Source organism: Micrasema longulum, unplaced genomic scaffold, assembly GCF_059751315.1.
Source record: "Micrasema longulum isolate JH-2025_06_02 unplaced genomic scaffold, ASM5975131v1 h1tg001178l, whole genome shotgun sequence".
NCBI classification, from domain to species: Eukaryota; Metazoa; Arthropoda; class Insecta; order Trichoptera; family Brachycentridae; genus Micrasema; species Micrasema longulum.
The window spans coordinates 1,559-28,308 of NW_028278365.1; the positions used below are offsets into that span (position 1 = coordinate 1,559).

General features: G+C 32.7%; 1 protein-coding gene and 1 long non-coding RNA gene across 2 annotated transcripts; one reads left to right on the forward strand and one right to left on the reverse strand.

The window, feature by feature from the left end:
• Positions 1-367: 367 nt before the first annotated feature.
• Positions 368-20,131, reverse strand: LOC148276615 (sodium/potassium/calcium exchanger 4-like; the record flags this gene model as incomplete). The annotated part of the gene is made up of 9 exons (XM_088234015.1): positions 20,101-20,131; positions 18,964-19,066; positions 16,353-16,540; positions 14,135-14,282; positions 13,016-13,117; positions 12,227-12,325; positions 10,073-10,285; positions 1,350-1,451; positions 368-489 (listed from the first exon to the last, which is right to left on the reverse strand). Coding segments are annotated over exons 2-9 (984 nt in total), but the record flags the coding sequence as incomplete, so codon positions are not given.
• LOC148276616 (uncharacterized) lies at positions 6,649-8,431 on the forward strand. Its single transcript, XR_015823695.1, has 2 exons — positions 6,649-6,905; positions 7,162-8,431. It is a non-coding gene; the product is annotated as an uncharacterized LOC148276616 (long non-coding RNA).
• Positions 20,132-26,750: the final 6,619 nt, after the last annotated feature.

The window sequence follows — 26,750 nt, forward strand, 5'->3', positions numbered from 1 at the left end:
CAGCTTACTTTGACGGAGATGTTCAGCAAGCAATGACTTTCATTTACAGTACGGTACGTATTTACATACTTTACTAATGTACAGCGCTTGTAACTACGCTTAACACGTAAAAGTGTTGCCTCATAATTTAATTAATTAAAAGCTAATTTTTATTTTTGATCATCCATTTTTATTTTCAACATACATACAGTAATTGATTAAAATAGATCTGCTTTTCGGAAAAAAATCCATTTACCTGATTTTTTTACTATCCGAATGGGGTCCGGTCCCAATTGATTCGGATAGTTAGAGTTTTACTGTATATGCTTTTGTATTACATAGTATTCAATAATTTTATTTAAAAATAGTAGAAATTATATTTGTTTACCCAATTTTCGCCAGGTACTGTTGGGTAGAAGAGAGACTTAATCATCCAAGGAAGTCCGAGACATAGCAAAATATCAAATGTGTTTGATCCAATTGAACTGCTGATTCCCATAGATCCGTGACCTAGAATTGGTTTAGCGTTAATGAAAGATACCTTATATTTCTGTACAGTATACTGCCGTCACAAGCAAAAAGGCAGTAATTTGCAAGTCATGTTTTGAGATATGTCACTTTTTAGTATTTATCAACTTTCTTCTTCGCAGTATCAACCCTGGGGATTGGTTTGCAGCAAAGTCCCGCATCTCGTCCTCCACTGCTCTCTATTCTCCGCAGCCCTCTTCAGCTCGACATATGAGGCGCAGTTCAAATCCTCGCACACTCGCTCCAAATACTTCCGTCGGGGGCGCCCTCTGTGATTTGTCTCCTCAGCCATTCCCTCTATTATGTCATGCGGGAGACCCTCACGGCGCATTGGGCTCGCCTCTCTGAGGTGGTTTTGATAAGGTGCCCCCCTTCTTCGATTCTGCTGAGAACCTCGTCTTTACTGACGTGGTCTTTCCGGGAAATTCTTAATATTCTTCTGTGACACCACATCTCAAAGGCCTCTATCCTTCTTTTTATCTATTTCGTTAAGGAACTATATCTCACAACCGTACATCAATATTCTCCATACATATATGTCTTGGCAAGTTGCTTGCATCAACTTTATGGGAATTTAAAAAAATGTAAATAATCACAAGTAAAAACACAGTCGCATTTTAACCGCATTCACTCGGCTTTCATCCTTTCTCTGCCGGTTCCATGTTTCACTTCCATACATAAGTGTTGGGACTAAAACTCTTGTGGATTACGCAGACAAGGAATAATCTAAGGTTAACTGAGTTGTGCGGTTTAAACCGGCATGGCACTGTGCCAGCGAAACAAGACATCGAACCCCCAGATGCACATAAACTTAAATAAATACATAAAACAATAAAACTAACCTTGATTTGTAACAATAATTGAAGATACAGCTTCTGGGACACTTGTACCGGCAGCTAAGAAAGTCAACCCCATAACTGAATCAGGAATGTTGATGGTGTCACCTGGAATATTTTACAGTATTTCTTAAAACATAAAATAAACACAAGTCTAGTGCCATATCTCAATCAAAATCGGCAGCATTTTTTGAAAATATTGAGTTGACGCAGTATTGAAATGGGAATCTAAAAGAATTATCTTCAATAAGGAACTTCAGTCCTACGGGAAATTGGATGCAATAAATGTTTTCTTGCGCGTTTTCTTTTCTCAAATTGGAGCATTAAATTGTACGGCAAAGCTTCGTCACTGGTTCATATGAATACGAGAGTTATGGAAGATTTCCGGTTTGCTTACTGTCAATAGACCAACTGATGGGGAATAAACGGAAGAAGTTATTTCAGAAATACAAAACTTTAACAGCGCTGATAATACGATATATAAAAATTGAAAAAAAAAATCGTTTAGTAATAGTCTATTAGCAAATAAAAATACTAAAAAAAACACTGAAAAACATTGTCCATAAAGTAAAATTGAACGTTCTGTATGGAATGATGTATAAATACATATATATAATAATATATATTTGCATTGCGTACAATATTAAACAATAAAAATAATGTGTCCTCGCTGGGGTAACTCTCACCGATGACACTTAAGGCTGCAGTCTGGTAAAATGAACGCAAAATGAGTAAATCATACGATTTTCCATTTTAAAACGAATGTTTTTTTTAATCGCCCAAAAATAAAAAAAATAAATAAAGATAAATAAGATAAAAACAATAATTTTCAAAGGTATTTCTATTTAAAAATAAACTTAAAAGTTTTATGTAACTAAAATATTATTACTTTTAGACCGGCAGATTACACCATTTCAAATTTAGACTAAACTTAAGTATCTGGGTTCTCATATAAAGACTAAGTTAGTATTGAACGAAAATGTTTAGCAATAATTTAAAGATAATAAATTGAACATGAAAGTGAAATCTTTTTTTTGTTTTTGAAAAGAAATACAAGCATTTTAAACCACATACATTTTTGTGTCACTTTCTTAAAAAAAAATCCATTATTTCTACGTAAAATTATGCCATCGGTAATACTTTAAAAAAAATATTTATTAAAATATTTTAGTTGAAACCTTTTTTTATAGAATTGTGTTCTTTTTTTTTTAAAGAAGATAATACTGGTTGTAGTATACAATTTCTAATAACATCTTGATACGTCTTCTTAGTACTTTTTTACGGCGTCAAAACGTGGACACTCACCCAAAACACTTCAAAAAAGATCGAAGCCTTTGAAATGTGGTGCTACAGGAGGATATTAAAAATTTCCTGGGTGGATAGAGTCCGAAACGATGATGTTCTCCGACGGATGGAAAAAGATAAAGAGGTACTGAAGACCATTAAGAAAAGAAAACTTTAGTACTTTGGGCATGTGATGAGAGGCGAAAAATATAAAATTTTACAAGTCATTCTACAGGGAAGGATTGAAGGGAGACGCAGTGCAGGTAGAAGGCGCATCTCTTGGCTTAAGAACTTGCGCGACTGGTTCCATTGCAGCACTCAGTCCTTGTTAAGGGCAGCTGCCAATAAAGTAAGAATCGCAATGATGATTTCCAATCTCCATCGGGGAGAGGAACCATAAGAAGAAGAAGAAGAATAACATCTTATTTACGTTTTTTTTACCTTCATACCTGCCCCTATCGGTACATACGTTTTACGCGTGCGTTTTACCAGACTACAGCCTTAACGATTAATATTTTTTTTTGTACTGTTCTTATTCTAACTCGCTCAGTACGAATTCGGTCACATGATATAAACGAGTAATTGCTGTTTATCTCATTCCTGCTGGTGCGCACTGTATTTCAAACCTACATAAGATAGTGTGTTTGTCTCTACCAAGCGAAACAAAAAAATGGCGTACTTACAAGAGGACCATTTGGAACAAATTTTCTCTAGTGACCCGTCACCAAATTTACCATCGCCAATTTATTATTATTTTTTTTATATGTGTCTGTTGTAATTTTTCCAGATTCTGGTCTTTTGCCTTTAGTAAAAAATCTAAGACTTGTATCAGCTGTAAATATTTTTTTATACTGCGGATGCCTCCTGAGAGTTTCAACCACGTTTGGCTACCTAGAAGTATAGGGCACCAGGTTCTTGACGTCTTGGATATCCGCTGCTGACTGTTCGTCGGCAGTTCATGTCAGAATTACGTTACGTGAACCTGGCTTGGGAGGATGCACAGGAGCCGACAGAGATGCCTGGAGAATCTTAGTAAACACCTTATGCTCCAATTAGGGAGCGCACATGGAATACGTTTTGATTTTTTTTTAGTTTTGTAAAAAAAAAAAAATAGCTTTAAGTATAATGTATACCACAGAAAAGGACATGAAAAATACTGCAAAATGACACCTCTTCCAGCTCTCTAGCTTATTTAGGAGAGCTGCTAGAGCAATTTAAAAAAAGGTTTGCGTTGTTTGGTAAAGTTTTGACAACTTTACATAGCTGTAATTATTTAAAAACGAGTTGACACATCTCGATGAAATTTGTCATTTTTCCAATCTCTTAGACGAATGTGTGGGAAATCAATGTATGACAGGGTTACGAATGATGAAATCAGGCGAGAGTGTAAATCTGAGACAAGTATAATTGATAAGATTAAGAAAGGGTCTCTGAGATGGTTTGGTCACGTAGAACGAATGGACGACGAAAGAATGGTAAAACAAGTATATATGGCAAAAATGAACGGCAACGTTAGACGAGGACGACCAAGGAAGACGTGGCATGATCAGATAAACCAAAATCTCAAGTCTGGTCATGTCAAAAGCAGACAGAACCGAAGGGCATGTATGACAAGATGTATGAATGTGGAAGAGGCTAGGAGTGTATGCCAGGATAGACGTGTGTGGCGGTCCATTCTCTCTGCCTACCCCTACGGGGAAATGGCGTGATGGTAGTAGTAGTAGTAGTAGTATATGAAGAATAAATCTGAGATGGTGAGGTTTACTGAGTATGCTGATTTGACCCGGAATGACCGTATTCTTGAAATAAAGCTTTAGATTAAGAACACTTCACAAGGGCATCTCAGATGAAAGAATTCCATTTTTATTTTTATTGCCTACTTACAGTCCCAACATATGTCATAAAAATTAAAAAACCATTAGTAAAAATTTACTCTTTTTAGATATATACACCGCAAGACAAAAAAAATTACGAGTTTACCTGCTACCGCGCCCCTTGACTTTACTGAACCCTTTTTCTAAGAAATCCTTTATCGATACCTCTTTCTTTTGTTTAATAAATTAAGGACACTATGTGTCACCTTTCTACAATATTTACATTTTAAAATGTCTCAACAGTCTTGTTTTACCCGCGTTTGAGTGAACATAACACAACAATCATGGAAAGTGCAAAGCAAATGTCGATTGCGATAAAATCCAAAATAATCACATTGTCGCAAGAAAACATATCTAATTGTGAAATATCTCGTCGAGTTGGGTATTTAGAAGGTGCAGTGAGGTTTTTATTAAAAAAAATCCAAGAAACTGGATCCATAGAACGGAAAAAAGGAAGCGGACGGGGGCGCGTGACATCTGCCCGAGATGATCGCTTAATAAAAAAAATTGTTATGCGCGATCGATTTTTAACGGCACCTGAAATACACGCAGAGGTGCAGTCTACCAGCACATCAACATTTTCAGTAAAAACAGTGTCCAGGCGGCTGTTGGAGCATGGTTTCCAAGCACGGAGTCCCGCAAAGAAACCATTACTCACGGACAAAATGAAGAAGGCTAGACTGGATTGGGCGAAAGAGCACCAGAATGGGACCTTGGAGGATTGGCAAAATGTTGTTTTCTCTGATGAATCAAAATTCAACCTTTTTGGTCCAGACGGCAGAAAGATAGTTCGACGAAAACGTGGGGAAAGATATCATCCGTCGTGCGTCACTCGAACCGTTAAACATTCACCCTATGTGATGATTTGAGGGTGCATGACAGCATACGGTTTAGGACCTCTAAATTTTGTACAGGGTACGATGAATGCCATTCAGTACAAAAAAGTGTTAAAAAAACATATTATTCCAACAATCGAGGACATTACGCAGTATACCGCGGACCCAATTTTTCAGGACGATTCTGCGCCGTGCCATAGAGCCCGCACTGTGAGTACAAATATATATATTTTTAAATGCATTTTGTGACCACATGATAAATAATTTATTGTTTTTTTATAGATCAATGAATTCAAGGAGAAAATTGGCTTAAAATCGTTGACGTGGCCCGGGAATAGCCCTGATTTGAACCCGATAGAAAATTTATGGGCGATTATGAAAAAAAAAGTCGGGAAAAAAAAATCAAAAAACATTGAGGAATTAAAAAAAAACTTAATTCAAGTTTGGGAAGAAGAAATAACATCAGAAATTTTAGATTCGCTTTACGCTTCTCTAAATAATAGAATTTTACATGTTATAAAAAATAAAGGTGAATTCACTAAGTACTAAATATTTTTAAATGTTATAAATATGTTTAAATGTAAAATACTTTAATTTAAAATAAAGCGATAAGAACCTACTTCTTAAATATGAATTAAAAAATAACATGTCTTTTATTATTCCATCACAAACACTCGACCATAAATGAACCGTTATGGGTCTCTAAGGTTCGGGTAATCTGATACCTGATATATAATGGCAATTTCTAAGTACAATTCATGAGTAAGATTTTTTATTTTAACCTTGAAATAACGAGTAGTCATCACATATGTCAAACAATATAAAAAAAACTAATTAAATATCAAGAATAATTCATTATATGTCAATTTTAGTTTTTTTTGAGAACTCGTAAATTTATTTGTCTTGCGGTGGACATATATATTATATATACATATTCAAGTAATACTAAGGCCCGAATGGTCCTCTCTATCTACCATTTTTTGACTCAGTCTTTGCCTCACATAAAAACAGTCATTGTTTCTTTTATTTTCATTAGCACGTTTGCACATTTTTTTTTTCAATTTTTTCTGTAATCCATTTAATTTTTGTCTCTGGTGGAAATACTCCTTCATATATATATTTTATTTTTAATTTTTTTAATTTTTAATTTTATTTATTTCGAATACAAACAGATGTACAGGTTAAATGAACATTTTAAAAAAAATATATATAAAATGTATACATAGTAGGGCCTGCCATCCAATTATATGTATTCACTAAATAATACTGTAATAAAGCGACGACGCACTGTGTTTTGACCCATACAAGCTACAAGATAAAAAGTCACTTTTGAATTCTTAAACGATGACGTCATGGGGGCATTACCAGATAGTTAGTGTGACGATTGTAAGCCTAATTGGGGTGATTAATGCTTAGGGTGATTCATACCAGAATATGAAAGTCGGATAATTGGTTTTTGAAAGCCTAATCACATTTATTTGCATTTTGGCGTCCGACGTGTAAAGGTTGTTTATCAAGTTTAAAGTTTTTTATTTCGATTTTTAAAAAAATGGAAGCTATTTAGGAAGGTATGTTGTATAGTTTTTTTTCTAATATTTTAATGTATTTCATTTAGGTATTTAAAAAAACAATAATTTAACTTATGTATTTTTCAGTAGTTATAAAAATATCAATTTCTAACTTCTCGAGAATTTATCTCGGAGAGTATATCAAAGTAGCAAAAAATTATTTTTATTTTTCAATAGACCAATTTATTGTTATTTCATTACAGTTTCGATATTTTACCGCACGAAGTTGCATCTATCTTATTTTGTTATTTTACAGGTACCAGATACGAGATTTCCAGGCAAGAATTGTACGTGATGTGGAAGAGTTTGACGAAGAAAGAAAGGCTTCAAGAAGTGTTAAATATTATTGTTAGTAAATTTGAAGTCGGTGAACTTGGTGCAAGTGGTGAAAAACTGATAAAAAATCAAATTAAGCTTATTTGTTTAAATATAAGCAGAAAATGGACCGAATCTGGCTGTAAACTAGATAGATTTGTTAAAAAAAAATTTGAGTGGCTCGACGGTAGTGAAAATATTTTGATATGTGAAAACTTTCGACAAAGTCCTTCAGTAGACATGAATGAACCATCTACGTCTACTGGAAGGCCCGCAAAGGATTTTGGGGTATGCAGTGATCAGTGCAAAAGGACAAAAGTGCGTAATTTAGTGAGTACGAAGACATCTGAAGAACTTTCGTTTGCCACGCAGGTATTTATTCGAGCATCAGAAAAACGCACAGTTGCCGATCTCCTAAAGAAAATTTTGAAAGCTACTCCCAATGAAGTAGCAAAAATACGTAGGGAACGTCAACAAGTGAACAAACAGCGGGCATTGTCAATTGAGGAAGCGCTAAGTTTATACGTTGACTGTAAATTATCTTCGCATTCCTACAAAGTTATGCGTAAAAATGCCATAAAAACCGGCCACAACATATATCCGGCATTTTATAGTTTAAGAAAAGCAAAAGAAGCATGATGCCTGAGCGAGGAATTTGTCAAAATAACGGAAACTAGTGCAGAAATCCAGCTACAAGCGATTTTAAATCATACGGTGGAACGATTGCTAAATGTAGAATCAGAAGTCTTAAAAGAAAGAGTTCCTTCAGGTTCTGTACTGACTCTTATATGCAAGTGCGGTGGAGATGGAAGCTCGGGACATAGTAATTATAAACAGAAATTTCACACAGAGCATGCAATAGATTAATTTTTATTTATTATGTCATTCGTTCCAATACAACTAAGGCTTAATGATGACCCTAATAAAGTAATTTGGCAAAATTTAAGCCCTTCCTCAACCTCTTATTGTCGTCCTATTAAATTTATTTTCGCCAAAGAAACTGATATTCTTACTAAGTCTGAAATCGAAAAACTTCAAGATGCAATTGAAAAACTTGAAAATTTAAATGTTAATATTGGAGGTGTAGTATTGTCCATAAAATTTAAAATGCTTTTAACAATGGTAGATGGTAAAATTTGCAACGTTTTGGCTAAAAATAAGTCAACCATGTCCTGTTATATTTGTGGCGCCAAACCCAGTGACATGAATTCTATTAGTATTAATAGAGTTTCTTGACAAGAATTTTATTCCTTTGGCTTATCTACATTACATGCTCTTATTATATTTCTCAAAATAAATCTATATGAAAATCACTTATAACAAATGTTTTATTTAAAGACCTTTAAGTTTTATCATCATCATACCATATCCGCTCCCTATGTGGAGCATATGGATTCCATAATCTGCCTCCGGCCAAGCGATCGACCTCCCGTACATCCTCCCAAGTTAAGTCCACGTACCGCAACTCTGACGCAAACTGCCCACAAATTGTCAACAGTGGACGACCAGGGCTGGTATTTCAAACAAAATTATAGCGCGGTATAGCGCGTTTTTACGTACTAAATATGCATTATAGCGCGCTATAATTTCGTTTGGAATACCAGCCCAGGACGCCGAGAACTTGATGCCTTGTAACATAGGCAAGCATGGTTAAGTCTCTCGGAAGGCATACGTAGTACATGGCCTTGCCAGCCAAAACGCCTTGGATGACAGTAGATACCAAGGGTTGCTGTGTCCGTTGCCTCACTTCTGTGTTCCTTACAATGTCAAACTTTTAAGTTTATTTAAACCCTTTGAGTTTTTATGTTTAACATAATAAAATCAGCTGTAAAATGGTTATTCTGACAAAACAAGTGAAGGCAGATTAGTTCTCTCGGGTGAAATCTTTATTTTATGCCTAAGTATCTAATATAATTTTCAATGATTTATTTTATAGGTTGACCGATTTATCAGTCAATAGAATTAAAGTAATAATTTCAATTATTTATGACCCTTAAATACATTATTGGATGCAGATATCAATTTCCAGAAAATTTATTTCGTTTATTAAATAACAAAATGTGACATATTTTTTATAAAACGAATTATTAATACATATTTAATAAAAAAAACATCTTTTTAGGATTAAATGAATCGCATACGTGAGTTAAAAGTACATTCAGAATTTTTAGTTTCTAGCTTGTATGAAACGAAACACTGTGCGACGGCTTGAAGTTTAAACTATATAAATAATAAATATACTATTTATTAAAATAAGATAAATATGGACAAAACAAGGAGATAGTGGAAAGGAAAAGAAAGAAATTGATAAGGAGTGGTAAAGGATGATTGAAGGAAAGTGAGAGAGGAAAATTGCATTTGATTTAATGATTAAACGAATTATAAATGAAGAGCATGAATCAAGCCTATTAATTCTCTTCTGTACATATTGTATGGAGTGTTAAATATATCAAGACTATTGAATTTTTTGTTAAATGTTTCACATACACGAGGAATTGTAGAATGTTTCCGATGATTAGTTTTAAATTTACGAATATAGAAAATATCAGAGAGTCTAGTTGGCCTGGAGGGGACACGGTAAGCAAGTAGATTAATGAGTTCCGGGGAATCGAATTTATTATTGACAATTTTATAAAGCAGGATCTGATCAAACATATCTCTTCTGTGTGCTAATGAAACAAGGTTATAAAATTTTAATGAAGCTAAATAATTTGGAAAATGCAAATGAAATTTGTATTCTAGTTTTTTCAGGAGTTTTTTTTGAATTTAATTTATAAACAGGAGACCAGATTGCAGTGCAATATTCAATTCAATTCAATATATATATATATATATATATATATGTCACTTACCGATAACAGTTATCATCCAAGCAACCATGTATGATGTACTGCCGATCCAAATAATGCACATGAAGAAAGTGACGACGAAGAATTTGGGGTACTTCTTGCAGTCAGGAATGGACAACCAAAGTGCAAAATTAATCGGCCAAGTCGCGATCCAAAATAGTTTTCCACCAGCTGAGACATGCAAATCTGGCCACTTCCATATTTCTGTGCTAGCATCTTTAGAAAAAAGCGAAACACATACATTGATAATTGACATTGTGCGAAAATGTGAAATTCGCATGAAACAAATAAAGAATAAATTAATGGGTAATATAATATATTGAGTGAATTAAATACATCTGAGCAACCGCAATACATCAAATAAAACCAACCATTTATCATGTAATAATGTACAGTAGTTCAGGCATACCAAAGAGTGAGTTGAGAATTTTAAATCGGACTAGAAGGTCGAATTTATTTCGACGGTCTTGAAGAGAAGATATCTTTAAGCTAGTTTATAACTTATTATATTTGTGTACATTGTTTACGGTCTGGCAACGTTATGCAACCACTTTCCGCATGCGCGCAGGCAGGATGTTGGGTAGAGGGGGGACTTTTGGTCACAGTACGATGTATACAAACTTGGTTCTACGCGCCTTCTATTATATTATAATTTTATGATTGTATCTATATCATCGTATATTTTTAACATGCATACAATTACTAATGTTTATATGTCTATTTACATTTAATACCGCACCCAGTGGTGCATTGGGCACTGCATTCTCACTTCAATTGCAGCGCATTCAGGTAATTTTAATTACATGCAAGGTGATCGGTCTTATACTTCAGGTGTCAGTCCAGAATAAATAAAATATTGCAGTGTAGAACCGCCTTATATCATGTTCTCCGTGCTAGGAATCGAACCCAGGACTTCAGGAATGGTAGGCGAACACGCCAACCACTGCATAACGAGGTGGAGTCATTTCCACTCGATTTCCCTTTTCAGGATTTTTACCTGACAGTAGCCATCGAGTGATAACACTCGACCAGGATTATTTACTTAGTAAAGTAATTTTCCGTCTTAAAAATAAACATTGTCAGTTTAGTTAATTGGTTATATGGAAACCATTACACTTAGCGTTTCTATTAATTGAGTGTATGTACAATTGATATCAGGTCATAATAATGATGATTAGATTAAATAGATCTGATATTATAGTCACATTGGTTGCGATTCTGATTTAATATTACGGATAAAGTAAATAGAAGATAAATTAAAGATAATGTTTTAAAATCGCAGAAGTCGCATAAGGAGATAACAAAATACGCTTGTTTTAGGTAATATAAATGATTTGAATATAGATTTGAATATCTACCGTAAATAAATATTCAAAAGATAACGTAAAAAACATTCAAAACGAATCCTTTAATGAAAAGATTATTCTGTATTCAATAAAATCACATAAATATTTAGAAATATATTTTTGAAAAGGCTATGGAATCAAAAGCCATTTAGGCCCCCAAATATTGATTTTGTAACTACTTTCATACACTTTTCAGCTGAATTTAGTCGAGAAGATACGGTTTCAGGTCCGTAATACAAGAGGAAGTCAACAGTTATATTAAAGTTTATCTAAATATTAATTTTGTGACAACTAAGCAGAATTAAGTTTTCTGTATAAAAAATAAAATATTTAAATACTTTTTTCTAAACATGTTCAATTACAGGTTACCGACGAAGATATCAGGGTCCAGGGCCCGTACTATAATGGGAAGATAACAGAGTTATTTTCAATTGTCTATAAAGTAAAACCATATTTCTGTGTGAAAATGTATATTTGTACGTGTCTTCGTTGGTATCCTGTAGTTTATTCAATCCCACGAGTTTAATGAAACACATATTACTATGTCAGACTGAGCTTAAATATCATTTAGAAGGACTACAGGAATTAGCTCCAAAACAAACAATTTAGAAAGCCAGCTGTCAAACAAAAAAACGAACTTTTCTGCGCAATGCCAACTACCAACATAATCAGTAAATAATAAAGATCTACTTAAAAATACCAGTTCTGAAAAAATAAACTCGCCGCTTTGTAATTTCAGTAAATAAATCTTAATTTGTGTGTATATTTGAAAGAACACTGGAAAGTATTAAAAGACGCAATGAAATCTTACCAAGATCGCCTTTTTTGTCTGTTTCATCTTCTTTTTCTGAAGCACCTTCCTCACATATCTCTAAATTAAGTTTGCTCGGAGACAAGAGGCCGTGTTTTTCTAAAAGAACAAATTATTTTTTAATGACTGAGATGGGGTTCGAATTGTCAGTGGGGTCGCAGTGAGTCACATCTTGAAAAATACATAGGTACATTCGGAGACAGAAGCAAATATTGACATGATGTATCTGTAATGTTTTAATTTCTACGTTCTGTTCGTGTTTTCAATCCTCAATGAGACGATGTCTGTGTACGACGTCGATGTAAGAAAGTAAAAAAAATAATAAAAGTCAGACAAGCGAGATATATCAGTGGCTTGGATTTAGAAGGGCCAATGCCGAATTTCATATTTTTCTTGCCACCATTTTGTAGAGGGTCGACATCAATAAACAAAACTCGGATATTTAACTATTTTATACACACATGCATGTGTTTTAATATTTGTAATCAAAGACGTCAAACAGTTTATTATGACACCACAAAATGGCTGAATAATTACTCCCCTGTAATATTACGATTTACGATAGTGGCCCTTTTGATCCAAGCCACAGATATAACGGATGATGTAGGGTGTGAGAAAAATGATAAGAGTATAAGAAAATTATATTTACAAGTACATAAGTCAAATCTTTATCTTACGACTACTTACGATCGCACAGTCATGTTTGTGTCTAGAAAATATTTATTAATTGTAGAATTTCGAAGTTCCTTAATTAAATTAAAAAATATAATGATATGTGATAGAACTGACCACTACTTAAAAGCGGAGTAACTTCTGTGTATGAAGTTTTAGGTTTTTTACCACAGCACCCAGCTCTAGCAAAATTGCTCATTCCTCTGTTAAAGTACATAGCTGAAAAAAAAGAGAAACAATTAATTATAAAATAATATTACAATATTTGAGTTTGTCCAAATGTTTGTAGACAAAAGACTGGATTTAACCCCCTGCGTAGTCGTTAAGATTAACAAATTACAACAGGGAATGAGAATAAAGGTTTTAGCTCTTTAACTTCACTAAAATCAACAAATTGAAGAATTGAAGAAATATGGATGTTCAAACATAGGCAAAATGGTGAATGTTACACAGTGTGTAAAGTGGCCACTTAAACCAGCCATTGACAGGTCATAAGCCCTGTAAATGCCTAGACTTTCATATTCCCTTCTTTAAGGTATTCTCATTCCCTGTTGTAATTTGTTAAGAATATTTTAATTTAATGGAAAATATAATAAACGCATTTTTTTAAAATGCCTGTGGATACTTATTATGATAAATTTTATTTCGAGGATATTATGAATATTTTTTTATTCACAACGATAATAATCATATAACGTTTCTTTATTAAAAAAATGATATCATGTAAATTCACTCATGTAAAAATGTCTAAATATATGTAAAAAATATCGTATTCATTGATTATAATATACATTAGTTTTTTCCCGCGGCTTTAGTCGCGTGGTATAAATGAATTAGTTAATTGATTCGTTTTGTCGTTTAACAATAAAAAAAATCCAATGGAATGATATCTTTTCTGGGATAAAAAGAGGCCAGTATCGATTGCCGGCACTCCAACTATCGCGAGGGATACAAACATTACGACGATCCTTATTCTGTATCGACGTAGTATTGTTATTTGGTTGTAATGTTAATTAATTTTTTCGCCAAGTATTTTCCCGAGGGAGTGCATTTATGATATTAGGATGGGTCTTGAAAACACTGGTAGGTAAGTCAGTAGCCCAAATAAATAATTTTCGTTTTTTATAAAATTCATTCGCATCATGATGAAATTTTTACGATATTTTATCGATTTTTTTCGTGTACGGCAAACACATCGATTCGATAAATAACTTAATAGAATTTAATTGTTGTTACCTAAGATGTAGAAGGTATAAGCCGTGACAAGAATTGTTGCTTCATACCACTCTACTTTGTCGTCTTGAAGAGTAAAAATCAAGGATATGACGGCCACTCCATACATCAGCGAGTCTCTGGACACCGCCCACCAATCCAATTCAATCACCTGAAAAGATCATTCAATTTCAACCCATTTCCATTTATTTAGGATGAAATATTTGGTTAAAACAGATAATTTATTTATTTATTTATTTACGGACTTATTCAGTTACCATATAATGTGCCATAAAAGGCTGTTTGACTATCTTCTTTTCCACACCGCACTTATAAATTTTGTGATTTCATAAATTCAGTAACAGATCTCCTACAATTATTTAATGTATCGTTGTATCAATATCAGCATGACTTTCTACATAATTATATAATCTTAACATACGCAATAGTGCATTAAAGTGCGCCATATTATTATTGAAGGTTAACAGATAAAATGTACTGTACTGTTAATCGCCGACTGGGAACATTCAGAGGTACATTTTCTAAATAAAATGTAGAGCCAATATTACAATCTATAATCTGTTTCCTTATTTCTATCTTATGCAGACCAAAATGTTCTAGGCGCTGATCACAAGACTGAAGGGTTCAAACCCAGGTTACATTTAAACGTTAAGATACGAAGATTTTTTTTGCACAAATTAAATTAAATTAATGTCAGTTATGTAATGTGGTCACCAGACAACACATCCGAACGCCAAGTTACTACGAAGTAACGAATTATATAAACAAATTATAGATGGTACATATTTAAAAGGTTTACGCATTCTGTGCATAAGTAACTACATCTTTAGAGCGTTTTCTTTAACATGATTTAAATGAGTGGAAAATTTAAAGATCTCGAAACGGTTTTTACTGAATGAATGAATTTAATTTAATTAATTTATTTGACTAACATATACGTCAAAATTGCCTTTTATAAAACTCATTTTATTAATGCTGTATGTAAGAGCCTTTGTTATTCCTTTTTTCGCAAACGTAATCTTGTAACATTTTTGTACATTTAGGCGACCACACCAAGTATTTAATTTTTTAAATCTTTTTGGAGCATTTGTTGGTCAGCTTCTATTCTTCGGAATATCTTTAAATCGCACTTGAAGAGAGAGCCAAGATCATTTACAAAAACTAAAATAAAACCATTACACAATAACTTTATATTTTTGTTTTTTTGTTTGTTTATGTCTTTGCTTTTATAAAAATATATCAATGAAATTCACATTAAAAAAAGCTGAGGAATAATTGCTACCTACCTATCTATATCTATCTATTTGGAACCGGGTTGTGGTCCCGTTCACAAGCCACTCTACCACTACTCGATTTCCATTTTTCCAGCGCAAGTTATTTACGAATTTTAGGAAAATGGTCTGAAAATTTAAATATTTCAGTTAATAATAAAAACTCAAGTATTCTTTTTTTAAAAAATAAATAAATCTCTGAGCATGTTGTACCTAGTGAGATAGCTTATAATTATATTACGTACATTTTTAACCTTATCTTTTGTTTTCTATTGTAAGAACAAATTACTACTACTACCATCACGCCATTTCTCCGTAGGGGTAGGCAGAGATAATGGACCACCACACACATCTATCCTGGCATATATTCCTAGCTTCTTCCACATCCATACATCTTGTCATCCATGCCCTTCGGTTCTGTCTGCTTTTGACATGACCAGACTTAACGTTTTGGTTTCACTGATTATGCCACGTATTCCTTGGTCGTCCTCGTCTCACGTTACCGTTCATTTTCGTACTTGTTTTACCATTCTTTCGTCATCTATTCGTTCTACGTGACCAAACCATCTCAGAGACCCTTTCTTAATCTTATCAATTATTCTTGACTCAGAATAAAGCTGTAGTCAAATAAAATAAACGCCAGTTTAGTAGGCACTGAATCTGTTTTTTAAAAAAATATTTCTATTATCTTTTCCCCTTTCGTTCAATAAGTATTGAGATTTTTCGTGAAAATTGTGCATTAGGTCTTGTAAGTAATCAATGAATTGTAAAATCTTAATGCTTTTAATGGAAAAAAAATGGCTAGTTACACAAACAAACAGTGCCCCCCCCTCTCATGAGATTGTTAAGAAAATCTACTTTTTAGACATCAGTATTTATAGGATATTTATATTTTTTTATTTATTTAAAATATTTTTTTTATTCATAATTTTTTCGCTGCAATTTTCTACCTGTCCAGCTAGGAGGCCACAGCAGGCGGGGACAGCCAGGATGTTGAAGACTGCAGAGCCGACGATGGTGCCCACGCCGAGGTCTCCTTCCGTCACGAAGGTACCAACGCAGTTGATAAACAGTTCCGGGCTGGAGCTGGCGGCCGCCATGAACGTTGCTCCCGCCACGTCCTCTGACATCTTCAGAACTAAATTTAACAATATTTCATCATTTCGTCGGGATCGTAGAACAATGACGCATGTGATTTTTCTTAACTTTACGTGAGAGCGGTTTAATTTTTTTTCACACTTTATGTCACAAATTAACAAGTACAAAAGTATTCCATTTGATACTTGGGTTTGTTATATACAGGTTGGCCAAAGATGTGACGTCCAAAGGAAAAATGTAGGTGCCTCAAATTGAGGGGTATCCGAATCAACCCTATGTACTCGTATGTTCCGCGATTTTGCGTAGTTTTCGAGTTATGATTTTTTTAATGAATTTTCGAATATTATTGGCCGGATCGGTTTTGATTTTATTTTTTCAAATTTCTGGAACGTTTTCTCAAGTTTTTTTTGCAATAAATTTTTTAAAAACATGCATTAAGTAATCAGCTATGTAACATTAATGGAAACTACAAAAGTGTTGACCTAAAATGCAGAATTAAAGTTCGAGAGAGTCAAAGTTAAACTTTCAACTTTAAATTAAAAATCAAAAAATGCATTCCTTAGTTTCAGAGTAACTTTAAAAACTGCGCTAGACTCTAAATAAAGTAGTAATTAATAGGCTATTCTTCGCTGAAATCAGCCTTTTGAGGTACTGAGGTGGAAAATTCCTTAATCATTATCACCTCGTGTTTACGGCTATTCGCGTCGCCATTTTATCTCTAACAGTTATTTTTTGTTAGTTTACGTACTTTATATCATAATTATCGTTTGGAATTTTCCACCTCAGTATCATTGAAGGCTAATTTCAGCGAATAACAGCTCGTTAAGTAATACTTTTTTTGTATTATTAAAGCTTAGAATCTAGCGCAGTTCTTAAAGTTTATCAAATACTAAGAAATTGCCCTTTTAGGTTTTTAATTTTAAATTGAAAGTTCAAGTCAAACTTAAATTATGCATTTTAGGTCAAAACTTATATAGCTTTCATTAATGTTACGACCCTGATTACTTTATTCATGGAAGCACAATTTTAAAAATATGAGTAACGAAAAAAATTCGGAAAAAACCTTCTAAAAATTAAAAAACCGATCAGGTCAAAAATTTTCAAAAACCAATAAAAAAAAAATCATAACCCAAAACTACGCAAAATCACGCAACATACACGGGGGTGATTCGGATACTTCTCAATATGAGGCACCTATATTTTATTTGGACGTCACTTTCTCCGGTCACCTGTATATAATATATATTTGTATTTTTTCAAACCTGGAAAATAAGCCCTTTTATACCCTTTTCAATATCAAATATAAAAGATCTAAGTAAAAGTATGATCTTAAGATTTATTCGCGTAAAAAAGCATCTCACCGTTTCTCTGTAGGAATAGGCAGAGAGAATAGAACTCTACCTTACTGTCTTTGCATAGAGACCTCTCTTCCTTACATATTTTCGACCACGTTCGCAGATTATTCCGATTCCTGACGTGTCCATCTTCAAGTATTTGTTAGGTTTGATCTCGCCATGTCTTTTTCGATGTTTCTAGTTTTAGGCATCAAAATTAGCATCCTAATTATTTTAAGCCGTTTCTTGGTTTTGTCGATAATGCTTGTCTCAGTCTTACATAATTCACGGATTTTGACATTTGTGCACCTACCATGCATAGTTTTACTACACATTCGCCTGAGCGATTGCTTTTCATCGCTTTTCAGCCTGCTTTCACCCGTGTTTTCCAATTCTATTCTCCACTTCGGCACGGCCGGCATCAGCCCCCCATTGCGAATCGCCAATTTCGCCTCTTGCGACAAAAATTTATTTGTCACGGTTGATTTTCCCAGCACTCACCAACCATTTAAGTATTCTTTCTCAATGTAGTTCTATCCTCAGTAAACATGCTTCTCAGATACATACATTCTTCTACCTGAATTAGAATATCATTGTTTACGTTTAGCCATTTTCAATGAACGATTCCCAGTCTCGAAGATGTCGCGAAAGCGACGAAACCGACCCCTGGTTAATTTTTGTTACTTTTTTCCTTCATAACTGTTCTTTTTTTAAATAACCTTTTTATTATAATATGCGTAGGTAGACATTTTTATTTTTAACACATTATGTTTTTTATTTTTTTTATGATAATTTCTACTAATGTATAATTTTTTGATCTAATATAAAAAAAAAGGTTGCTGATTTTTTGTTGTTATTTGTTCAGTGCTGTTATGTGAATTTTGGAAAGGGTTAATTGCACCGCAAACAAATTAATATTTTATCATTTACACTACAATGCTTATAACTTAGCAAAACAACATCAATAACGTTTAATACTCTTTTATCTATTAATCTTATTGAATAAATCCTACGGTGTGAAATCTAGTACTTGATGACTGATTGATGATGAATGATTTACTAAAAATATTGTAAATTAAATTAAAACATTAGTTAATAAAAACCAAGTGATATAATAGTTAAAACTTACCGTGACACATTCTTTCGATTGCTGGCACAAAATAGTCATCGCAGACTATGGCAAGTAAGACAAAGCAGTAACAAGATAGCAGACAATGAACCGCAATCCAACCCTAAAAAAATAAAATTTTAAATTAAAAACCCCCTTTTAAAACATGATTTTCTGTCCTAGCCTGCAGGTTTATTCTGTCACAATTTCGTTTCGTAAGTTCGTTCGTTCGTCATATACCCGTCTCATTATACCGCAATCAAAACCATATTTCGCTCTCGTTCCGATATGATACGAATGAATTTGAAAAACACAAAACGAGTACAATAGATATTTCTTATAAATAAATATAGGAAAAAAATTAATAATACAATATTTCGAAAATCGAAAATCGCGTTGCTTGAGGTATTTTTGACATATCTACATACGAAAAACGTTTTATTGCGCATCATATGAAATACCTAACTCACGCGTTCTCGCCAGCATAACACCTCTCCTTTATAATAAAACGATAAGCCAATAACCCAAAAAGGTATCTACAAATTGTGTGTGATAAGAAAAAAAACTTTTTTAATTGATTAATCTTACTTTAAAGCAAAACCAGATTTAATTCATGAATTCAAATATTTAAATTCGAATAGACTTAGGATAATAATACGTAATTATGTTATGAGTAGAACCACAGATAATAGAAGATCCCTATCTATTGTGTGGGTAGAACCGATATTTGGAAACATGTCTGCATACTTATCTCGAAAAAGCATTTTTGTAGGTACGTTTTTTATCAATTGACCTATCGAAATGTTATAATACCCACTATCACACTTTCATATAAAATATATTTTTGGTGAGACTGTCATGCAATAGCAAAAATAATAATTTCATGTTTTGAATAAATCGGAGGTTATTAAAAGTATTATCACTTTTGATTATTGTGATTTCACTGAGAATCAAATCCTAAACTTTCGATTGCGGGGAACCTTCTCCGTGGAGGCCGCCATTTGACAGAAGCTCAAGGCCCAGCGGGGTTTTGACCCAAATACTATTTAAATAAATAATAATACACACAAAAATCTTTATCTTATCTACCAGTTAAACATTTTGACGAATAAAAAAATCGTACTTTTTTATTTGGATTAACATTTAAAAAAAACTTACCCCTTGTCTTTGATCTCTATTTAATCCATCTGGAGGAAACTCGTATATAGCTGGCGGGGTACAGTTTATCAAATGAGATGAAGATGAGGCAAGAAGATGACGACCACCATACTCTGAATCTGTTTAAAAAAGATTTATGCAAAATTTATATTTGAAGCAATAACTTTGTGGTTATTCGTTATAAGAAAATCAATATTAAATAATGTTTTTTACCAATTATTTTTTTCTACTGACAGGTTTTAAAGCTGCACAAGCTTCTTTAACAAGGTATACTTAACTAATGAATTCTATCTTATTTTATTTTTTCAGTGATTTTCAAATATTACATCGATGCATAACAGCTAATAAGTCGAGTCTCTTTTTATTTATTTATGATCATATTGTATAACATACACATAATTATATTTTATACAATGTTGCTATGACTATTTTACTAGGTTTATTACCCCTCGTTCTAAGACAGTAAAACAAATATATAAAAACAGTAATCAATATATAGAAACAGTTATAAAGATAGTGGACAAAGTGAAAAATTGAGTAAAAATGGTAAAAAAAACCTAGTAAAAAATGTTGTAAAAACATGGTAAAAAATGAAGCAAAAACAAAGTAAAAACATAGTAAAAACGTAGTAAAAACAAAGTAATAAATATAGTGAAAACATAGTAAAAATGTAGTGAAAACATAGTAAAAACATTTAAAAAACATTTAATACTAAAAAATATTTTAAAACCCAGTAAAATGCAAATTTAAAACAGAATACACAGTAAGAAACATATTAAAATAATAAAATATAAATAAACATAGTCATAGTAAAAAAAATAGTATGTGTATGGCAAAAAGCATAAAAAAAACAGAATAATACCGAGTAGGTAAAGAAAAAAAAACAAAGTAAAATATAAAGTAAAAGATATAATAAAAAAAAGTATATGTATATACTAGTTTTGCCACGTTGTTCTTAAGATAGGAAGTGTGAGTGGGATGGATACGATATTTAAAACTAGACAGAAGTGGACTAAAAGAAATATTGTTTATAATATATATATATATTTATATTAGAAGCACTAACTTTGTAGTTATTCATTAAAATAAAATAAATAAAACAACTTTGTTTTTAACCACTATTTTTTTTCCACCCACCTCACCGGTTTCAAAGCAAACAAGCTTCTTCGTCAAGGTTTACGTAACTAATGAATTCTTTCCTATTTTATTTGTTTCCATGTTTGCTAAATATTACACGTGGAGTCAAAAAATCATGTCTTTTTTCCCTAAAAGGGTGGTAATTTGATATGAATATTTTCGAAGCTAGACAGGAGTGGACTAAAAGAAATATTTTTTATTTGTGTATTAATAAACCTGCATTTTACACAATTAATAATATAGGAACATTGTTGGAAAATAAGAAAGACAAAGTCCATGAATATAATAAATCTGGCATTTACCAATTAAATTGTTATGGTTGCGATTCAATCTACATTGAGAAAACCAAAAGACACTTTAATATTAGAGTAAAAGAACATTTAAGGTGCTTACACTTGCAAATTACCACACTTTTAGGGAAAAAAAGACTTGATTTATTGGCTCCACGTGCAGTATTTAGTAAACATGATAACAGTATAATAGGAATCAATTTATTAGTTACGTAAACTTTGACGAAGAAGCTTGTTTGCTCTGAAACCGGCCGGTGGAAAAAAAAAATAGTGTGTGTGCTTAAAAACAAAGTTTCTTCATATTTATTTTACGATAATGTTTTATGGATCAATCAACTAAGTTTTTTTGTTAAATTTCACCAGAGTTTACACTAAATTATAAAAACGAATATCAAAAAAATAGGAAATGTTTTGTGATTTCCATTTTTCATCAAAGGGAGTGTTGCTTCGCGAACTCTTGGTGTTGTAATTGTCAAACAAACAAACATCCTTTCTCTTTGACGTGATTAAATTGAAGTAGTTAATAAGCCGTGTTCATGGCATAATTATGAAATTAATCTTTTAACGACCTGTATGAAGGGCGTAGCAGTTAAGTAATCTTTTAAAATATTGATAATAATAATCTTAATTGAGGTTATTAAATTTATAAAAATACGTTAGCGGTAAAAGATTTTCGTTACTGTATCAAGTAAACATAGTTTTTGCTATCATTAATGTAATCGCAATATGGTCATGACGAAAAATAAAAAATCCGTCATACGTCCTCTATATAATTTGGCAAACATGGTGAAAAAGGCAATAAAAGCAGTAGAGTTAGATTCAATAAAAAATCCAGTTTACAAAATTGAAATAAATAGAAACACGTTCATTGCCAAAAAAGGGTTTTTAGTATGAGAGAAACCGATAGGACGACCCACGGTTTTTAAAACGGTTTTCGCGTATTTTTAAAATTAGAATTAACAGGGACTTGAAAAGTTCTCACTGTTCCCTGACAGATGGCGTAATCTTCACCCAATTTCATCGTGAAGCTCTACCGTTAGGTTTGAAATGATAGTATATATTATTCCGCGGAAGTGTAAACAGCGTATTTTTTTATAGCGTTAAACATGTTGAATTTCGTATTATGAATGAAGTATTATGAGCTCCTCAAACCCAACGAAACCGTCATGAGTGATCGCTATCGACTACGATTATTGCGTTTGAGCCGAGTATTGAAGGAAAAACGGCCGGAATACGAGAAGAAACACGACAAAGAAATTTAGCAGCTTGACAACGCTCGGTCACATGTCATGTTGCGAGGTCAGTCAAAACATACGTAGAAACGCTCAAATAAATTCTACCCCACCTGCCGTATTCACCGGACATTGCTCCTTCCGATTACCACTTGTTCCGATGGATAGCTTATGGCTGGGCTGAGCAGCACTTCTTCAGAAAGATGCTTAAAAATGGCTCAATTCGTAAATAACCTCAAAAGATGAGTCGTTTTTTCAAGATGGTATTTGTGTGCTAAAGCAGTGACTAGCGACGGAAAATACTTTCCGTGACATATTCTGTATTGCTTTTTTATTTAAAAAAGCATTAAATTTCACGAAAAAACAGCCAGCAATTCTTGAAGTCCACAATAAATAGAAAAAATATCCCCATTTTTAAAGGACGTGTCTGGTTTTAAACCCCTAGGAATTTATTACGATCGGCATTAATATGTAATCATAGGGGTTAAATCCAGTTTTTGTCTACAAATGTTTTATTTGGAACTCAAAACATGTTGTTTAAACCCACTGTAAGAGGTTCTAAAATTGAAAAATATTTAAAGCGTGCATATAGGTGAAATAATTCAGTCAGATAGACTTCACCTACATCAAAAAAGGCTTCAGCTCTTTAACTTCTCAAAAATCAAATGGAATAACCGAGTAAGCTTATATTTTAGAGGCTTATCAGCAGGTGGGAAAGATAGGATATGGAAGGAAGTTATGAGAATAGATTTTTTCTTTGTTATCATCCAAGAAGAGGTCAACACCCAGACCAGCTGAGAAAAAAAAAACTGTCTTGGATTTCTTTCTTGCAACTGGCGGGAATTGAATTCGCGACGCTAATTTTACAGTTACACATTTAACCAACTGTGCCACGGCGCCTGGCAGAATGAAAGAAATATAATATTGAATGTTACAGTCTACAAGGTGGTCACTTTAACCATCCAATGACAGGTCAAAAGTCATGTAAATGCCTAGAATTTTATATTTCCTTTTCGAAAAATATTTTCCACCTGTGTTGCAGTAAATTTCTCAAATAGCGATATTTGAATGGAACTATTTATCATTCCCTTTCCGTACCAAATGGTGCATAGGAAACTGCATTGGTACACCAATCGCAGCGTATCTTGATTATTTTTGTTACATGAAGGTAAGATGACCAGTCTTGCGCTTCAGGTACCAGTGCAGGGACCATGAAATATTCTGGTGTGAAAAAACCCTTTTAAATAAATATTTCATATCAACCATGTCAGGAATCGAATCCGAGACCTTTCGCATGATAGGCAAACGCGCTGACCATTACACCACGAGGCTGACAGGAGTTATTACACATAATTATCATTTAAGCCCCGTAACTTTTTCTGATCGCCCGTGTGAATGGGTTATCGGCGAATCTGATGATATTAACCTTTTAAAAATGACACAATTATTGCTATTACTTTAGTTAGGGTACTATACGTCTCGTTTTGAATGGGTCTGTTTTTAAGGCTTTTAAAAATGTCAGATCAATTTATGAAAATGTCTCAGTTTCTCCAAACGATTCAAAAATATGTAGGTACCGCAATCTTTAAAAAAACATATTTTTGAAATATTTATTTATATATTTTTTATATATTTTTTATACGTTTTGTAGCAAATTCATGCTTCGACCAATGTTTGACAACTTAGACAAACGGCCAATCAGGTCCTCTGGAGCACATAAGCTACACCTAATTTTATAACATACGATGCCGCCATGGAATGATGTCGAAAACAGCTTTCTTCTTTTGATGCCAAACAGATAAATAAATTTGTGAAAATGAGAATGAAGAAACCAAACTGATTGACCAATTGATGGAAGTGTGTAGCGTGAAAAACCTAAGTGAGTGGAACTGAGTTGATAAAAAAAAGCAAAAAATCCAGCTATAAGTTGTTGAATTTGCAATGTATCTCCCAGAAACAACTGCACTGGTAGATAATGTATTTTGTTTAATGAATAACATATCGAACCATCGATAAAATAGTAATTTAAAAATATAATTTTCAGTTGAATATTCGGATTAAATTATGAAAAAAACTCTCATACGCTAAAATTCCAAGTAATATTTATTTGAAAATAAAATATTCATAAATAGCTTTGTGTTTTGGCTTTACATATTATTATCGCCATATGCTTTACAAAAAATAAACAACTCTCTTTTTATGTATCAACGAATCAAACAGTTTTGGCTTTCTTTGTCTCTTGCTGTTTAGAATTTACTAATTTAAAAATATTTGATATCATTTTATGCACAATAGGGAAATGTCACTTTTTTAAACATTTTTAAAACAATAAAGGTCTATGATGAAATACTGCCAAGTAAAAAAAATATTTTGCTAATTATTAGTAGCATAAAAAATACTTTTAAATTTGTGATTTTGAATTCCCGCAGAAACGGTTATTCCATTGCCCACGCCCCTAATTCGTCACGATTCATGTTTATTTGTTCCTCGCGTTGAATTTCGTTTAGAACATTATCACAAATCTTGACGTCACAACAACCAAGGCAAAACACTTTTACACAAACATTTACTCACATTTATGAATAAAAACATTTCTTCTAAATATCCATATTGATTTTAAGAATACAATTAATTATTTTTAATCCATTTCATCTATTTTTATCGGTATTCGTAGTGTGTGATATTTCTCTATTCAGGATGCTACGTTTTTCTACTAAATATGTAATTCTAGTAAACTATATATAAGTTATCCACTGACACACGTACGTTAACACTTATTTGAACCAGGTCAGTATCAAATTTATATTTATAACAATCGATATTTTCTTGAAAAAATATAATACCATTTTCTAGACAAATCTAAACATATATTACATATCGGTAGTGCTTAAAAGGTTTAAAAACTAAATAAAGTAAACATGATTTTGAGATGTGTTTTATTTTTGAGACTGTCCTAGAAATTCAGAGTTTTTGAACGGTCGATTTGAAAAACATAAATAGTTCACATAAATATTTTTGGAATAAAGAAACTCCAGGAACTTCAAGTGAAATAAATAAATTGATTCTTTGAGTATGTCCAAATGTTTGTAGCAGGCTGGATTTTCTCCCTAGGGTGTTATTTACATCTAAATTTGTTGCAACAGAGGGAAAATATTTTTGAGAAGAAAATATGGAAGTCTAGACATTTACAGGGCTGTGGGTGTTTAACTATAGGCAGAATGGTGAATGTTACACAGTGTGTAAAGTGGCCACTTAAACCAGCTAATGACAGGCCATAAGCCCTGTAAACCTAGTCTTCCATATTCCCTTCTCAAAAATATTTTCTTTCTGTTACAACAAATTTAAATGTAAATTAATTAAACTTATTTAAAAAATTATTGTAAGTTTAAATAGCCAAAACTTTGTGAACATTCTGAAATAAAACTTTATTGAAATACATGAATTGAAAATATAAACGATGCTTTTTTTATATTTAAAATTCCTTTTTTATTTAACTGGTTTTTCAGTTAAGGAATTAGTTACAAATTTGAAAAATTTTAGACTCTCTAAAATGGGCTGTAAAATCCTCCAAATTTTCCCGGGAGTACCCCCCTTCGGTAATTCTAGCGTCCCGTTTTGCACCAAAAAAAATATGGGCACCCTATTAACAACATATCTTGATCGATCAGTACTCTAGTATCTATACATTCATCTCGTCTACATTAGATAATTCCGAAAAATAATTTAGAGAAAGAAGATAATACTAATCAATAAGAAAGGGTCATTTGTCGGACATATAAATTGATTTGAAAAATATAATTATCTGCCTCGTTCTGTAGTAGATAGCACGTTTACTTCTACACGCGAAGTCTCGCGATCGACCCGATATGGTTGTTATTTGGATATTCATAGTCCCCGGACTGGCACCTGAAGCGAAAGATTATCTTGATTATCGCGCATCAATGCAACATGTTATTATTATTTTGTTTGCATCACCAGGGCCGCGATAATA